The 19,228-nt window shown below is 47.0% G+C and overlaps 1 protein-coding gene across 1 annotated transcript in view; it reads left to right on the top strand.

Moving 5' to 3' along the window:
- LOC146810320 (cholesterol transporter ABCA5-like) overlaps window positions 1–19,228 on the top strand; it is a 1,540,893-nt gene that overhangs the window by 1,389,362 nt on the left and 132,303 nt on the right. The window contains exon 36 of the mRNA XM_085617316.1: window positions 7,792–7,941. Within this exon, the coding sequence (XP_085473442.1) occupies window positions 7,792–7,941 (150 nt within the window). The remainder of the gene's footprint in view (window positions 1–7,791; window positions 7,942–19,228) is intronic.

The raw sequence follows: 19,228 nt of genomic DNA, 5'->3' as shown, positions 1-19,228 counted from the left end.
CAAGGCCTGCGACGACTGTCACCGACTGATGTTGGTGACCGATCATCACCGCCGGTGCCTGTACTGTTTGGGGCTCGACCACGACGCGGAGTCGTGTTCCGATTTTATGGCCCTGACCTCGAAAGCTAGGCGGGAGCGGTCCCGTAAGCTTCTCGAGCTTCGCCACTCGGCTCCGCGCCCCTCTCGATCCCGGTCCAAGAGGAGGTCAAAGGATCGGTCACGGAGCCGCACTCGACATCGTCGCTCGTCTGGCTCGAAGTCTTTGGGTAAGTCGAAGCGCTCCAAGAAGTCCAAGAGGCGACACCGCTCTTCGGACTCCCCTCGCAGGTCGCGCGACTCGGCCGAGGGTCAGGGTGGTTTCACCCCTGCCGGAGCCGCAGGCGCCTCGCACGTCCCCATACCCGCCGCTCCCTGGGACTGACGCGACCCCGGCGGAGGTCAGTGCCTTCCTCTCGGCCATGAGGAGCCTGGCCCCGCCGTCGACGCCCGCTGGCGCGCCTTCGGGCCCCGCGGACTCGACTGGGTGACCTTGCGCGCCGGCGGCTCCGGCGCCGTTGGAGGCTCCGGCCCCGACGCCGCAGGTCCCCGAGGGGCCCATGCCTGGGCCCCCGTCGACGCCGGTCGACCTCGTCACTCCTCCTCCGCCGGCGTCGACACCGGTGCCACCTCCGACGCCGACTCCGGTCGACGTCGATCCCCGGTTCAGCCCCTGTCCGGACCCGACGCCGGTGCGGCGCCGCTCGGCGCCTCATCCGACGCCGCTAGAGACACATTTTGTCTATCGTCCGGCTCCGATCATTCCTCCTGTTTACCAGGAATCGGATGACGGGGGCGACTGGGAGGGGTCTGTGGACCCTTTGGCCCTTCAGGGCCAACTTTCGCAGGACTGGGCAGATGAACTGGGGGAGGCCAGTGGTTTGGATACCTCACCGGACACTGGATTCATCTCTCCTCCGACTGTGGCTTCGGAGGAGGGTGCAGCTTTTTCTGTGGTGCTGTGCAAGGCAGCCGCGGCCCTTGGGCTTGAGCTGCCTGCCGTGGCTGTGAGGACTAACATCCTCACTGAGGTGCTTCAGTCTGCAGCAAGCTCCACTGAGCCCCTGCTGCAATTCAATGAGGCCCTCATTGACGTTCTGCAGGGCACCTGGTCCAAGCCCTCCACAGTCCCTCCTGTGGATAGGAACGTTGCCAGGCGCCACCGCCCTGCTCTGGGCGACCCCGGTTTTCTGTCCCAAAAAGCTTTCCTCAGCTCTGGCCGATGGGAGAGATGCAGCGCGCCATGCAATCCGATGTGGACTCGACACTACGCTGGGTAGGGCGATTTCTACCACGGTGGCGCTTCGACGTCACGCCTGGCTGCAGTCCACGTCCTTTTCAAGGGATGTCCAGAGCACTCTCATGGACATGCCTTTTGATGGCACTCGCCTTTTTGGTGAGAAAGCGGACAGTGCGCTGGCTCGCTTCAAGGACTCCCGGGCTACGGCCAAGTCCTTGGGCCTCTCGGCCCCGCGGCCACAAACTTCCGCTTTTTGCTCCTTTCGTGGCCAAGGAAGGGGCATCTCCTCACGTCCGCCTAGCCACCGGCTGCAGAACCAGCCTGCACGCGGTCGTGGACGTGGTTTCCACCGAGGCGGTACTGGAGGACAACGCGGTCAGTCCACATCCGGCAGCATCCGCCTCAAAGCCTTCATAGTCCGAGCTTTCAGGCCCATTCCACGCCAGTGGGCGGCAGAGTTCGCCATCACCTGCTCCACTGGCGGTCCAGTACATCGGACAGGTGGGTGCTGCAAATCGTCCGAAGGGGCTACTCCCTCCCCTTCGAGACGACCCCTCCAGCCATGCCACCGCAGCACCACCGTATCTCGGCTGATTATTGTAACAGCCTTCTGCTGAACGCCCAACAGGGGCTCCTCAACAAACTCCAGATTCTGCAGAATGCTGCAGCCCGATTAATCACGGGCACACCTAAATTTGCCTCTGTTTCACGGGACCTGGTTAAACTACATTGGCTACCAGTTCGCAAGAGAATTATTTTTAAATCCCTTTGCGTGACTTTAAAGGCCTTGTACGGCCTAGGCCCCCACTGTATCTCTCAACTCTTTCAGTGGTACAGACCAACAAGACTTTTGAGATCAGCCGAGCAGGGTCTGGTAGTCGTCCCCAGAGTTAGGAAAGCCAGTTGGGGAGGCAGGAGTTTCTCTCTAGGAGCAGCAAAGGCATGGAACGCGCTACCACTAAATCTCAGACAACTACCGGATCTCTTGTCTTTTAGGAAAGCTCTGAAGACCTGGCTTTTCACACAGTAACCCCTGCCCATACACACTCACTCAACTAGCGCCAGGACACCTCCGGGTAACAGTGCGCTCTATAAATGTGAAAAATAAATAAATAAATAATCTTCTGCAAGAGGAAGTTTCGGCCCTCTTGGCCAAAGAGGCCGTTGAGCGCGTTCCGAGCCCAGAAGTAGGTCGTGGTTGTTATTCCCACTACTTTCTGGTTCCCAAGAAGGGCAAAGGGGGCCTACGCCCCATCTTGGACCTCCGGAACGCCAATGCCTTCCTCCGAAAGGAAAGGTTCAAGATGTTAACCTTGGCTCAGGTTCTAGCTGCCCTAGACCCCGGAGACTGGATGGTAGCGTTGGACTTGCAGGACGCATATTTCCATATCCCCGTCCTGCCGGCCCACCGGCGTTACCTGCGGTTCACGGTGGGCCAAGAGCACTTTCAGTTTACCGTGCTCCCCTTCGGCCTCACCAGTGCCCCTCGGGTGTTCACGAAAGTGATGGCGGTGGTCGCAGCTCATCTGCGCAGATCAGGGGTTCCAGTCTTCCCCTATCTCGACGACTGGTTGTTGAAGGCGGGCTCGCCCCAGGCAGTCGTCTCCCACCTCCAGACTACGGCGGATCTCCTGCATTTGCTGGGATTTTCCATCAACGTGCCGAAGTCACACCTGAGTCCCTCTCAGAAGCTCCTCTTCATCGGAGCGGTTCTCGATTCGGCGCAGTTCCGGGTCTATCCACCGGAACAGCGGGTCCGGGATATACAGGCCCTGATTCCCATCTTTCGGCCTCTATCCTGGGTTTCGGTCAGGCTAGTGTTGCGGCTTCTGGGGCTGATGGCCTCCTGCATCCTACTAGTGCATCACGCCAGGCGGTGCATGCGGGCTCTGCAGTGGGACCTGAAGTTTCAGTGGGCCCAGCATCACGGCAACCTTTCCGACCATGTCTTGATCTCGGAGGGCACTGCACAGCAGTTGCAGTGGTGGCTCACGGACCGCGATTGGGTCATGGGCAGGAGCCTCTCCCTTCCCCAACCGGAGCATGTCGTAGTGACGGATGCGTCCCTCCTGGGATGGGGTGGCCATATGGGAGAGGCGGAGATCAGAGGCCTCTGGTCTCCGGCGGAGTCTCGTCTCCACATCAACCTGTTGGAGTTGAGAGCGATCCGACTTGCACTGAAAGCCTTCCTTCCCTCTGTCAGGGGAAGTGTCATGCAGGTGTTCACAGACAACACCACCGCCATGTGGTATTGCAACAAACAGGGCGGGGTGGGGTCGTGGACCCTTTGTCAGGAGGCTCTGCGCCTCTGGACGTGGCTGGAACACCAGGGCGTCACCCTAGTGGTTCAACATCTGGCGGGCTCTCTGAACGCCAGAGCAGACGAACTCAGCCGCCGGTGCATGATGGATCACGAATGGCGTCTGAACTCTGAAGTGGCGCAAGGTCTCTTTCAGCAGTGGGGAGAGCCTTGGTTCGATCTATTCGCCACCGAAGAGAACGCGCAATGTCAGCAGTTCTGCGCGTTGGAATTTCCAAGGCGGCACTCGCTCGATGACGCTTTTCGTCACGAGTGGAGTTGCGGTCTGTTGTACGCCTTTTTCGCCTATACCACTTCTGCCCAGAGTGCTGAAGAAGATCAGGCACGACCGGGCCCAAGTCATCTTGGTGGCTCCGTATTGGGCACGAAGGTACTGGTATCCCGAGCTACTCAGTATGTTGACCGATCCTCCGATACGTCTGCCCCTTCGGGAGGATCTTCTGTCGCAGCAGCAGGGGACGGTCCTCCACCCGAACCTGTCCAGCCTCCACCTCCATGCGTGGAGATTGAGCGGCGGCAGTTGATGCCATTTGACTTGCCTCCTGAAGTCTGTGATATCATTCTGGCAGCCAGGCGTCCCTCCACAAAGACGGTATACGCCTGCCGGTGGAACAAATTTGTGGCATGGTGCACAGCAAAGGCTGTGGATCCCCTTTCCGCCCCTCTTTCTGAGGTCCTCCTCTTTCTTCTTTCTTTGGCCCGGCAGGGCTCTGCCCTGGGCACCTTGAAAGGCTATCTTGCTGCCATTTCTGCCTTCTTAAGGCTTCCTGATCAGCCTTCTCTTTTCAAGTCCCCTGTAGTTACACGCTTTCTGAAAGGCATTACTCACACGTTCCCTCCTGTCCCTTTCGTAATGCCTCAGTGGGACTTGAATCTGGTTCTCACATTTCTAATGTGCGCTCCTTTTGAGCCTCTTCATAACTGTCTTCTTCGTCTGCTGACGCTTAAGACTGCTTTTCTGGTAGCCATCACCTCGGCTAGACGGGTGAGTGAGCTCCAGGCGTTATCTTCAAAGCCTCCTTTTCTCTCTGTTCATCCGGACAAGGTTGTCCTTCGGCCTCGTCCCTCCTTTCTTCCGAAAGTGGTGACTCCATTTCATCTTGGGCAGTCTGTCACCTTGCCCACCTTCTTTCCGCCTCCGCATCCTTCCAAAGAGGAAGAGAGGCTCCACCGTCTGGACCCAAAACGTGCGCTCTCCTTTTATCTGGACCGCACAAAACAGTTCCGGGTGGACGACCAGCTTTTTGTTGGGTACGTGGGCGCTAAGAAGGGGAAAGCTGTGCACAAACGGACCATCTCTCGGTGGGTCGTTTTGTGTATCAAAATTTGCTATTCCTTGGCAAAAAAGGACCCTCCTGTTGGGCTGCGCGCCCATTCTACTCGGGCCACTGCGGCTACTACTGCTTTGGGACGGGGAGTCCCTTTGCAGGACATCTGTCAGGCGGCGACGTGGGCTTCGCTACACACGTTTGCCAGGCACTATTGCCTTGACAGCCAAGTCCGGAGGGATGGCTTCTTTGGCCGTTCTGTCCTCCAGGACTTTCTGGTGTGATCTTGGTTCGCAGACCCACCACCGGGGATGGTATTGCTTGGGTATCTATTCTAAGGTGAGGAATCTAACTAACGTGTTTCTTTCAGATGAACAAGTTACTTACCTTCGGTAACGATATATCTGTAAGAAACATTAGTTAGTTAGATTCCTCACCGACCCACCCATCCTCCCCGTTCTGCGAACTGACATCTAGGGTTAAGGTTATCCTTTTCAGGCCCCTAGATTTTATTTTTGGCACCAGTGTCGGTCTTTGCATGGCTCTGCGTTCCTGGCGCGGAAAGCTATGTACAAGAACTGACGTCAGCGCGCGAGGGCGGCGTCTAAGTACTCCGACGACGTCATTCCGGCGCACGACGCCGACGACGGACGCGGAGCCGCAGACGACTCCTAGCGACGCGCAAGGGGTATTGCTGACGAAAAATCTTCCGGATCCAGTCTGACGCCTGGGGATATTCTAAGGTGAGGAATCTAACTAACTAATGTTTCTTACAGATACATCGTTACCGAAGGTAAGTAACTTGTTCGACGATCCTGATTTCCAGACCGAGTAGCATACTCCCTCAGCTAATAAACCCTGACCAGTCCGGATGTGTTAGACGGACATGCCTTTGAGGTTATTTAACCATTACTAAATGCCATTGATACATCTAGTAGAAGGAAATCTTCCACATCGATAGAGTTAGTGTGAATCGAAAAATTCCAATCACTGCTGCTCGACCTCTAGCTGCATTTACTTGCATGTTCAGAATCACTTAGATGACTATTGCTCAGGACCACATCTTAGAGCTCGCCCACAGTATTACCTTTCCAATGGAAAGGAGTATGACCACTGACCACATGTTGCAAAATAGTTTTTCCTCTCGATGAGGTCATAAACCTTTATCTGCTCATATGTGCATCCTTCGCATTATCCACTATTTGCAAAAAGAATGCAGACTAGTTTTACTTCGGTTCGTTACGACAGCCTTTTGATGCTCACTGGATGCCAAATGGCGTTCTCTTTCTGCTAGCACTAGAGATATATACTAAATCTCTGAGTGGTTTTACTTTCAATGGCAAACATAAAATGGGTTTGCAGAATGACCGTTTTTGTGTAAGTAGTAACATTTTGCTTGAGGTAATTGCTTAAATTTGATTCTAATAATAATAATATTATAATAGAGTTATTTTGGCATTTGATTTTATGTTTAAGCTAATTTTCGCTCTAACTATCCTGACAAAATCAGTGTAACTATGCTTCAATATAATTTGTAATGTTTTTAAATGCCACAGGGGAAGATTCAGCCTTTTGATTCTTTTGCATTGCATAGCCTGATTCATCTTTCGCTCAGAAACAGACTTTTGTGCATGACTCCAGCATGAGCTTGGGAGTCTAGTTTTTAGGTTTGGCTACAGACATCGACAGATTTCTAGGAGACCTCAAGTCAAAAAATGTGTAGGAGGTACAGAGAAAGAGGGCTTATGGTGAGACCCTTCAGCTATTGATTTTCGTGTGCTTTTCGTGGCTTGGAATGGCTACCCATTAAGGCCATGATGGTTGTGTATAATGGACGGTTACGTTTTCCCACTTGTGTTGTGTTCCCATTAGTGTTCTTGCTGATGGGCCTCAACTAGACCTTTTGGGAGACTTGAGCCAGTGTGTTCTTTGGTGCATTTTCTTTGCTAGGTCCACAACATCTTAATTGCTGTTTTATGGGGTTTAGGTTCAAGAAGCGCTATCTGATAAAAACAAGCATTGGCATAGCCAATAGGTCTCGCCTTTGGGACCTTATAAGTGTTTAGCCATGCAACAGTTGCATAACTAAATACTTATAAAGGTCCCAAAAGCGAGACCTATTGGCTATGTAAAGCGGCCGCGAAAGTGAAAGTAATTGCGGTAAAGCGCAGCGCGCGCCCGCGCACATGCACTGTAGGTCTAGGCTGGCCTGGTAGCACATTTTGGAGCCCTCTCAAAAAGTCTCGCCAGACCAGCGCATGCGCTGGGTCAGGCGAGACCTAAAAACATTAGTCAGCTAGGACACAGTGCCTTTCACTAATCTCTATCGCAAGTTCATTTGTTTGTTGTTAAGATTTGTTCCCGGTCTTTTTTTGTTCATGAAGTAAAGACGTACAGACACATAGGCTGTATTAAGGTTGCAATGTACATACTGGCCCCTTGTCAACACGATCTACCATGCAGTCTTTTACTGTGCAGGTTCACTGCTTGAAAGTCAAACGCCATCTTCTGACTCCTTTTCATAACAGTCCTGTTTGAAGATACAGCTTAACTTTCGTATGAAGTCTGCTCCAGAGATCGCCCAGCTCCCAGTTTTCATTTGGTTGTGCCCCAAGATGGTGCTTAACTGAGGGATTTTCTTTCTGCGACATCTGGGCCAACACACAGTCACCCATATATTATTAATACTTTCTCCAACAAAAAGCTAGACTTGCTGATTTTGTCAATGTTTGCATTGTATGGAGGTTCCAAGCTCTGATTTATAGTTGTTATTTAAATATAACCAGGCAGAACTTGTTCTCTCTGTTTTTCTTGATGTGCGCTAATATTCTGTCTTCCCTTTTCTGCATTTTTTATGTTTCTTTCTCATTGTATTCCTTTGTTCTGTTTGTCTTTCGTGTTTATTTCCTAATGCATCATATATTTAGATGTATTGGCTCTGTCCAACATCTAAAGAGTAAATTTGGACGAAAGTATTTCTTGGACATGAAACTGAAGGAGGGCTCTGAAAGTCAGAAAGTAGAGCTTCTGCACCAGGAGATCGAGCACATCTTTCCTCATGCAAGTCGTCAAGAAAGGTAAGAAAGCAAAGTACACAACTCAAGGTACTCCTTTATGGTCTTCAAACAATTATTTCGAGTTTTTCAAAGCTAGGGTATTAATGATTTGTGAGTCCATACTTAACAAAGTAATTAGAGTTTTTTCATTTGAACTTTATAAAAGATGGACCTTAGCTAATTCTGCCATCTAGTAGTTTAGCTCGTAATTGTAAAACTGTTTCTATGGAACGTGGGCACCAAAGACCATGTTATCAGCGACTCACTATGTCTTCATTTAGCCTTTACTTGACCACCCAATATACAACTTAACCAGTTTTTTTTGCCGTAAGGTTTCGAAGCCGTGGAGGCATCGTTGAACTAAAACCAAAGACTGGATTCAACCATTGAGTGACCAGAGGAACTTTTAGCTAAGAAAGTTTAGTACATGGCACTAAGCGTCCGAAATAGAATGACTCCCACATTGTTAATTAGTATGCATTTTGTTAGAGTTTACATTTTTTTTAGAATGAAGAAAACACTGTTTAGATATTGCCATTTGTATAAATATTACCGGTGTAATTTGTCTTCCAGTCACCCTTCAACATAAGATGTAAATCCAGCTTGTGTGCTTTTTTAACATAGAGTTAGAAAACTAGAATGAAAAATGCTGGACTTCACAAACCTTGTCCTGGTGGCAGAAATCAGGGTGGGGCTTGCCTGCTTAGGTAGAGAAGTCTGAATTTTTCCCTGTCTCCATTGGGTAACACTCAAATGGGAAAGAGGCTCAGTCTACAGTGAAGAAGAGACGAAAACCTGTGTGAATTTGCTAAATGTAACACCGTATCATTTTGGCTACAAACACGTAACAGCCCTCTGAGAGATAGCTTAAGGGAATCAACCGTACTTGTGCAATAATGGATTGGCTTTAATGCTATATCAGATCTACCAGGCTCAAGGCACATTGAAAGCTTTTCCCCCAAATCCCAAAGGAGTATTATCAGCCTCAAATCAAACAAGTATTGGCAAAGCCAAATAGATCTCACCTATGTGAGATCTATTGACTTTGTCAATGTTTTTTAACTATGTTGTACGGGAGTGTAAAAATAAAGAAGATAATAGTGCCATGACTCAGCCAGTGTTGACTGCTTCAGAGTGAGCCTTTTTTTTAGGTTTCGCCTGCTTGTGAAATCTAGTGTATTTAATATATCTTAAAAGGGACTTACTTTTGTATTGGTCTGTGTACTTGTCACTTTACTTTTCCTCCTTTTCATTGGTTGTAGGCATTCTAATAACTGTTGTTCCATGTGTCTTTTCTTATCAGTCTTCTGTGGCCCAAGTACTTATTCCTATCCGCCGCCTGTCGCTTTGATGAGTGGAACTACTTTAATTTGCTTGCTGCACACTCAGCTTGATTTGCCCAAATCACAGGATGTTGAGCCGGCGCCTAGTTAGAGCCCGGTACTCAAGCTTCAAAGTTTGCTGCTCTGGTCGTTACACCACATCCTCTCCCACCTCCTTTATTGCCCAGTTCTTCTCCCTACCTCCTCCCCTGCACCTTCCACTTTGTCCTCTTTAACCACAGTTTCCTAACAGAGAAATAAAGAATGGCAATTATTCATAGCTGCGCAGCGTGCCCTGTTAAAAAAATACTATGACTAGTCACTGATTTCCAATTGTGCCTCCAATTACTGTCTAATACTTGTGAGACAAATTAAATATGGGCAAGATATTGATTGTCGATATGGTATGTATAATTGGCAAACAATATTTATACGGTGGGAATAGATGAAAGATGGGGAACAACCAAGGAGATTGTAAAGTTCTTTTTCACATTGTTTGCAGCCATGTATGTACTGTTGTCTCTGCGCGCAGCTCTCCAGAAATTGGGCTGCCCTACTTGTAAACATTTCACATTAAATATGAGAAGACTGCAAACATCAGAGCTCATTCCTCTGGGCGCACAGTGGGTCAATGAAATGAGCCTAGTTTTTTCCAGGTAAAACAATATCTTGTTTCCAATGCCTTGCCCACCACCCCCGTTCTGGAGCTGTCACACGAAGACATTTCGCCTGATGGTTGTAGGCTAGTATCACATTTGGCACCTCGCAGATGCTGCCCCTTTAGGTTTACTAGGCCTGTCCTTGGTCACTGAGGTGACCTCCTTGAGTTCTCCGAACCACCCCCTAGCTCATGGGTTTGCAGACTTTGCAGTGGCACTCTCTGATGCAACACCATTACCCGACCACCATGATGTTTGTGTTTGCATAAGCAAATCACATTGTAGGTGTCAACTTATTGGCTGCCACATTGAAGGCATGTACATCCACTAGCCCACCAGCCATACTGCTGCATATTCCTGAGCGCAGAAATTGTGCATTCCCTTCCTCTCAGAGACCCCCTCTTCGCAGAGAGGTGCAGCTCTCAGGCAAGTCACCTCTGACTAACAACTAATCAAAGTTTTCTGCCAAAGGAGAAAATAAAATGTGACAGTTTCATAGGCTATGGAAAGAGAGTCTAATTAATTACAGATGGATTAAACAAAAGCGCCCAATAAGCCTCACTACTGAATTGCTTGGTTACAGAAAAATGAAGCCTGTTATATATTCTTGTGGGTTTAGTTAGCGCTCAGTGTAAGCTGCAAGTGAAAGGATGAACTCGCCGAAGGACAATGCAATCGCCTTTTTTAGGCGCAAACTTGAACCGGTACCGGGTATCAGAGCGCTTTACTTAGCACCAGTTGTGTTACATGATGACACACATTCATTTTTGTTAGGCACATGGAGATTAAGTGATTTGCCCAGAATCACAGGATGTTCAGCGTCATTGCCGAGAGTCGAACCCGGTTCCCCAGATTAGAGGATGACCAACCTAGCTGTTAGGTTACTTTTATTAATAGCTCCTAATATTAACATTCTAATGATACTTATTTTATCCACTTATGAAAGATGAAAGGTCAAGTTTCCCTTTGAGGTTTCAACCTGTGGCCTGCAGGTTCACACAAATCTCTGCATTATGAACATTAATTTACAAAGCAAATTTCCGGCATACAAAACAATAATAGGAAGTTTAAGAGAAGTCTAATGGCCGTTTACACACTGCACTTACAAAAATAAAGAAGCAATAAACCAAGAGATGGTATTGACTGTTAAGATGTTTGAATTATCGTCTACACCTTTACTAGCTAACTCCATTTTTAATAGTTAAACATTTATTTTAATGTTTAACGACTGATGAATTTTTCTAAAATGTCTACATAACTTTCATCACGAAGGGAGTGCTTATTCCAGTGACCCATAATCTTTTTTCATTCTTGATGTCGAACTTATAGATCAGTTTTGTGATTGGGTTGTGATTGGGTCTCCTGTAATTCAATTAAATATTCGAAACTCTGGAAATGAACATTCTGGTGCAGGACATGGATTGCTCGGAAAAGGTGGAATTTACTTCTGTTCTCTTAGAGATAAAATCTCAACCACCCTTACTGACTACCTATTAGATGGTACTGTCCAACTATTTTGTGCACCATCCTCCACAAAACAGTGAACCTAGAGTTCCATGCTAAGTAGCTATCGGGTAGTCTACAAGCCACTTCCAGTATATCAGTTGATGCATCACTCAGATAAGTCACTGTGTTTCTCGACTGCTTTTGGTGCATGGGTTATAGACACAATAGTACTTCAACACATAACTACCATTCTGCTGTCATGAGACAGACTTGTCCCTATCGGATCTCAGTAAACGACTGTGCTTGAAGCTGCCATATTTGTGACACCTGCTACGTCCAATGAAACAAGGTTCCAAACATGGATCAGGAGAGTGATTACCCCTGCCCTGAGTTTCCCATGTAGCTACTAGTTAGTCTTGATTTTTTTGTTTTTACCTTAGTGTTAGACTTGTCAGCGTTTTGGTTGTCTTCCCCCAAACCTTTTGCCTCTCCAACGCCCTTTTGCTGAACCTATTTTTGTTGGCTTTACAATGCTGTGCACTTTATCGTTTCTTGATCCGAGCTCAAGGGCTTGAGCTTCCTCCCATAAAACATGGTTAAATTGGCAAACACCTAATTGGCACATTTAATTTACTTACGAGTCCCTTTTAGAGTGGTATTCCATATACACAAGGTCTCTAAATTAAATGCTGCTAGTGGGCCTGCAGCACCTATTGTGGAACCCACTTAAGTAGCACTGTAAAACAGGTAACAAGCCTGCCACTGCAGATTCAATGCAGTTTTAAACTGCCATGTCAACTTGGCTTTTAATCCCCATGCCTTAAACTCCCCATTTATTTGGCTTCGCCTGCACGGTGCTTTCACTGTGCATGTGAAATCTAGTGTATTCAATATCAATCTTAAAAGGGGTTTCCATCCCGCCTCTTTGCTTTTCATTGGTTCCTGTGCTTGCCACTTACATTCCCTCCGTTTCCCTTGGCTGTAACATATTATTTCTATTTGTTGCTCTGAGTATTTCTCTCATCAGTATTCTGAGACCCAAGTACTTTTTTCTTCCGCTGCTTTTGTATAACTTCTTTGCATGCTCAAACCCTAACAAAGGTATTGAAGTGTTTACAGACTGACACATTCACAGGCACAGGCGTTTGTTTTGGTCTGCCCCCCACACACTCATTTCTTCAGCATCATTACTTTCAATCAGGGCCCCTTCCCCAACGTCGTTGCTTTCACCAGCCCCCACGCTTGTCGTGCATTGCATGTTTTAACTTCTGTGTCTGTCCAGTGACGTTAAAAATTGCACGAACAGGTTGGGGCAGCTCCTGATAATGGGCAGAGAACCACTGCCTTTACAGGTTTAAAAGCTATTATGATGGTAATTGCAAAAAGCAATTACCATCCACTTTTCCTTTAGAACGTATTTGCCTGACGTTGCACTCTTTGCTCACGGACATCAGGCAGGCAGTGTTCTCTAAGCATGTGCATGTGCCAGCGAAATGGTTTTAGTCATGGCATGATTTTTTTTGTATGGAACGAGCAGTCCAGCTCCATCGAGCACGTTTGTCACATGACCCAATACCAGGAAATTAAAAATGCGCTTATAGCGAGGGCGACATCGGTGCACCCGTTCAGACCATACCTCCTGCTAGTTATGCCTGTAGGTCCTATTCCCTAAGGTCTCCTTTATATTTAGAGCATTCTTTTAATTGTGTGTGTGTGGTTTTCGAGCTATTCATTTGTTTTTTAACCTTCAGTTGCATTAACTTTTGTTTCCACTTTGTTTAAGACACTAGTCTATCATGCACTTTGCGAGCGGCTGATATACCAGTCCGCTTTTATTAATGAAAATGACTTTGTCTCACGTTATGACCCTCCGTTTCAATACCCATTCATGATATTAGCGCATCAGTGTGGTTTTCAGATATTCATGCGTTTCTGTTTAACAGCTGGTTGTGTTAATTTTGGTTTCCACTTTATTGATGATACCGGCATATCATGTACTTTAAAAGGGGCTAACACACCAGTCCACTTTTTTTAAGAAGCCTGTTTTTGCCTCACTTTATTATCCTGCGTTTTAATATCTCATCACGATATTAGCGCATCACATTGACTACTAGCGGTCAGCATGCCGGCTTCATATTAGGACACAGCTCAGCTTTGCCTCATTTGGTACCATTGTGATTCAGCAACCTTTAGTGATTGTTCACGTTTTAATTACATGTTCATAATGAGCGGTTTATATACTGGATAGTTTTTTTGTTGCACTGCTGACATGTGTTTACCTTTTACCTACTCTCTGACAGCACTCACACTGCATTCTCACCCACCATTTTCTCTTCTGCACAGTCACCCCGACATTTCCCTGGCAGTCAGATACTGCTCACCCACTACTCACACAGTGCTGACTCTGCATTCACACATCATTGACATACCTCACACCCAGCACTCGCATTCCTCTCCCCTTCCACCAACACCTCTCACCCTGAATTTAAACCACTCATCCCACACTTATACTATTGACATACTGCTCACCCTATACTCACACACCTCATTACTTGTACAGAGTAACACCGGTCACCCTGTACACTCACACAATTCTCATTCTACACTGAACACAAATCAATCACCATGCATTGAGGCACTTTCACCATGCACTCAAATGCTAATCAACCTTTATTCATGCACAACTCATCCTGCACAGGGAGCACTCACATCATTCTCCCTGCACCTCATACATTGCTCCCACACCTCTTGACATTATTATAGAATTAATTCCACAGGTGTATCCCAATGCATTTACCAATGCTTGTTTTTTTTCTTTTTTAACTTGCAGCCATGTTGGGCTGCTGTACAACATAGCTAAAACACATTTACAAAGCCAGTATATTTTACCATCATCATCATCAGTCTTTATTCGATTTAAAAATGAATCATAAAAGACACAAACATAAAACATAAAACAAGAGCACAATTTTTGAGCCCACAATAATATCAAACATCAATAAATACATTAAAACTGTTAAAAGTGTATTAAATAAGTCAATGTACTGACGAGAAGATTTCACAAATAATGTAAGAACACATTAATATGACAAATTCTAGATCACTAGGTTAAAAAAAACAAGTCTCGAAACACAAAAGGGACCCAAGCCCCAAATTCCATTAAGGGGCTTCTAGGGTACGCTTAATTGCTTTTCTCCGCAAGGACCAAGCCCAACCCAAATATTTAGCTAGGGCAACAGAAACTATTGTTAAAGTGCTGGTGCGCAAAATTCGTAATGCCACGGCGCTGCTCCTAGTGCCAAGAGTTTTGCACATAGGGGAAAGCCAAACACGCCTTGGAATAGTAAATGCCGGACAAACGAACAAAAAGTGAGTAGTGGTTTCAGATTTAGCCCCGCATGCAGGGCATAATTCCTCCGATTTCCTAGCCCACCTTCCTGTCAAAGATCTAAGAGGCAGGGAGCCAGCTCTAAACTGGAAATAGAGTTTCCTATCACCAACATTGGTGACCAAGTCCCAATATAATTATAGAGTAGGAGTAATTTTGGCCTCTAAAAAGCTACCGGACATCCCTGAGGCTCTGTTCAATACCTGAAAGTCTACTCTTTCCCAATATGCCGCTTTAAGGGAACTCTTTGATGGGAACTGGGCAGTCGCCGGGTCATACCATAGCCCCTCCATACCCATATCTTTCAATGTCGCATGTAAGTTCTTCAGCCATACAATTTTATGGAAGACATCGATTTTTATGATGTCCATAAGGCCGTTAGCGTAATGGGAAAGCTCAGGGGTAGTCCAAAGCCTCCGCCAGTATAAAACCGGACGGAGCTTTGCAATGTCCTTAATGGGCCTCCTACCTAGATCATATCTGAGTGGGATCAAAGGGGTACTCTGGGGGAGACCGGTTATACTTCGAAAAAATTTGTGCTCAACACTGGATAGAGTGATTAACTGGTCAAAACCCCAAAGCTCCGCCCCGTAAAGCACAGAACTTAAGGCCTTTGCTTCATAAACTTGCAATACAGGGCTAATTGGCTTTGTAAATGACTTGTTGAATTCCCTGCTTATAGCACCAGTTAGTTGTTTAAACCACAGGGTGGCCATGTCGATATGTTTACGCCATTTATTGTCATTTGATATTTGCATGCCAAGGTATGTGTAGTTAGTGACCATCTCTAAAGGTTGCCCATTCATAAACACCTTTTTCCCTCGAAAGCTAGAATGGGGGTTGAAGGCCATGAATTTTGTTTTTGCCACATTGACCTCCAAACCATGGGCGAGGCAGTAGTCATCAAACAGGCGCAGGGCTTTTTTGCAGACCACTAGATGTTTTGGATATAATAAGCGTATTGTCTGCAAACATTAGTATAGGAATGGAGACACCAGCCAACCTTGGTGCATCTGTGTTTACAGAGAGCATAAGGTCAACTATCCCATTGATGTACAGTGAGAAGAGCGTGGGTGCCATAGTACAACCTTGTCGCACACCACGCTCAACCGGGAACTCAGTATATTTTACATATGCGAGACCTGTTGCCTTTGCCAATGCTTGTTTCCAAATGGCCATTAAATCACCAGATAAAGAAAAGCGGGGCAATATTTTGGTGGGTATTTTGTTAAATTGACAGCCTCTTTAGGGGCACAAAGACAGTTCAGCAGCACCGATCCACAAAGCGAACAGGCTTGCTGGGTGACTGTGAAACCTAGATGAAGAAACAGATCCCAAGGTAAGTTTAAGGTAAAGCGGGGTTAGGAGGTCTGTCCAGGGGACATGGTGTCCGGAGGAGGTGGACGAAAAAGTACCCATGTAAAAAAAACATCTCACGAGCAGCCCAACTTCCTGCTCAGTCTCTCTTTCACCTCTGACCTGGGTGCCTGTCTTTCTTTAGTGATGCACACAACATTCCGACAACATCCGCATCATTAAGAAGGGTGTATGAAAGACACAATGCATGTCATACTCTTAAAAACACCATGAACAGGGGATGGTTGTAGTTTGTGGGCCGTATCATGCCCAGGGCCACAGAAATTGTGCGGCAGGGTTGAGTAAATGATGCTGCAAAGAAAAAAGCCAAATTATGTGGCATTATGCAGCACATTTTATGATAATATTACCTATTTTGTCATTATTAAGCTTGTTAACACTGTCTGGGCATTAGTTGTACCTCATTAGTACCAGTTTAACTCCCAAATGAGAAATATGCTACAGAAAAGTGACCAGGCCTTCCACTGTGCTGCAACACGTGTCTCTGTGTTCTTACTAACTTTTTAACCGTTTGAGCTAGAAACAATTTTTTGGGTGAAAATCTATATGGCAAATGCGGCAAATCTACAACTATGCGAAAATCGCTGCAGCCGCGCAATAGCATAGTTCCAGTGTCCCTGATCCTGCCTTAGTATTAAACAATCTTTCTAAACTCCAGTTTGACTCTTCGCTGAGGCAGCCTATTGCACTTGGTAAGTCCAGTCTTTTTCCCAAACCCTCTTTGCATACAGAAATTATTATTTAATCGTTGTTAATATCTATATTAATCAAATGGTGAACCCCAAAAAAATTAAGTGCCTACAAAGCCAGCTATTTGAATGTCTCACAAATTACAAGAAAACATACTGCAAGTGGATTATTTGATTCTCTAGGAACAAATATTACACTACTGATTGGCAACAGCTACAGATAAAATAAGCAGGGACAGCGTTGACTCAACATCCTGTGATTTGGGGAAAATCACTTACCCGGTCTATACTGGAAAAAATAAATGAATGTGAACTTGTGTAATGTAACTGGGGCTCATGTAAAGTGCTCCAGTACCATCAGGTCTTGTCAAGTTTGTTCTATATAAAAATGACCCAAAAAAAAGAAATAGTACCTTAATCAGAGCGCAAGCAATGGACGGACACTAAGGTAAATCAATCTGTACTTAGTCTATGTGCCCCAGAAAGAGACTGAAGTGGCACAGGAAGTGACACCTTGCATGCACTGCTGGATTAATAGTTAGCAAAGAAGAGTGACAATGATGCCAATGAATAGTAAGTAATGGGCCATTTTATAGTGGTGGTGGTGGGGGGGGTTTGACACTATAGGTCGCCGAGTGACAGAGCATGCACGCTGCATGCAGACTCGACCTAAAAAGCCCCAGTGACAGGAACAAAACCTGCCCATTGGCCTTGAGCTGGTGCAGATGATTATGTTCTGAATAATTACTATTTTCCCTGCAAAATCGTTCCAAGTCTGTTGATACTGAATCTTCCAGGTCTAGGGTATATCAATGATGGCATTAAGGGTTATAGCTACCCTTAGCCCTACTCCAACTCCTACAAAAGGAGAGTACAAAGACAAAGAGAGCCAGTATACAAGGTAATCTATAACACTTACAGGAGTCCCATATGATTCTCAGTATGACACACAGTCTGTGCCAACCCTTGGGGCAGGAGCGTAACACAGGGCGTTGCAGCTCCTGCAGGGCATGGTGGAGGTCTCCATGCCCTATGGAACCCTCTGCGCTAGCTTGGGTCAATGCTTTCTATTTGTTCAGTGGTTGCTGCAACGGGCAGGCAATAAAAATGTCATGCTTGCAGTGCTTCCCAGGTAAAGTGAAAGCACCCAAACTGTAAAAGTTGTAACAATTGTACTTAATTGGGTGTGTCCTCTGAAGAGGTCATGCCAAGGTTTTATTTATTTCTCTTCAGGAGTGGGTGTAGTGGATGGGTGGTTCTAAGTAGGTTTGACCTCACTCGAAATAGACTATTTCCTTATGAGCCCTGTTAGAAATGGGGATCTTTAGTTGGCAGATTGTTACCCTGTCCAAGTAGGGACCCTCCTTCGTAGTCAGGGTAAGGGGGATACGCTTCTGAAATAACCCCTGCTCACCCACTTGGTAGCTTGGCACGAGCAGTTAGGCCTGTCTAAGAGGCAGTGTGTAAAGCATTTGCACATAACATGCAGTAATACAGTGAAAATACTACACAAGAACACCACACCAGTTTTAGAAAAATATCCAACATACAGTTATGTAAAAGTACTCATAAAGCAAAAATAAAGCAAAAATAGACTTTAAAAACAGTTCCTTGATGTGTATAGCTCCATCCGGAGCTACCATGGCGGTGTGGATCAACAAATCCCACAGTTCCGCATCAGAAGACCCTTTAAACAGTGCCTTTTTGTTCATCTGACCTCAGCAGTGTGGGCCGGCAGCGACAGGTGTTGAGGCATTGGTGTGAAGCAGAGCTGTGTGGTGTGCGGTGCCCTCAGGTTGCGGTGCATGCAGCCCCTCGTGGTGGTCGTCCAGCGGTGTCGGCGAGACAGTGCTGTTGTGCAAAGTGGCACAGTGCTTGTCGCAGTGCTGACTGTCACGATGCAAGCAACGGCGTCCGTCGAAGATCGGCGGTCATTGGAACTGGCATAGGTGGGCCGAGCCTGCGGTGTGGGACGGGGTGCTTCATGTAGCTTACGAGCGGGGGCCCCCACACAACGGTGCAGACCGCAGCTGCGATGTCAGCTGGCAGGGTTGTCGTTGGTGAGTCCAGGGCAGCGGAGTCGTCGTTAGTGAGATCAGGTATGCAGTGCGAAGTGCGGCAGTGCCCTCTGTGGTGTCTTCAGGTCACAGAATCGCTGGCGGTCTTGGTGAAGGTGTTGGGTTGTGGTTTCCCTCTGTGGCAACTGAGACACGCAGTCCCAGAGGCAGTACCCAGAGGAAGATGAAGTCTTTGCTGTTCCTGAGACTTCTTGAACAGGGGGCAGGCTCTACATCAAGGACCTTGGAGAAACTCAAACAAAGAAGTTGCAGAAAGTTCAATCCAGTTCTTTCTCTGCCCAAGACAGAAGCAGCTACTGTAGGCCACCATAGCAAAGCACTCAGCAAAGGGGTAGTCTCTCCTCACAGC

The sequence above is a fragment of the Triturus cristatus genome, chromosome 7, assembly GCF_964204655.1.
Source record: "Triturus cristatus chromosome 7, aTriCri1.1, whole genome shotgun sequence".
Lineage (NCBI taxonomy): Eukaryota > Metazoa > Chordata > Amphibia > Caudata > Salamandridae > Triturus > Triturus cristatus.
Note: the sequence above shows the minus strand (reverse complement) of the source record. Positions and strands in the feature narration are given on the sequence as shown.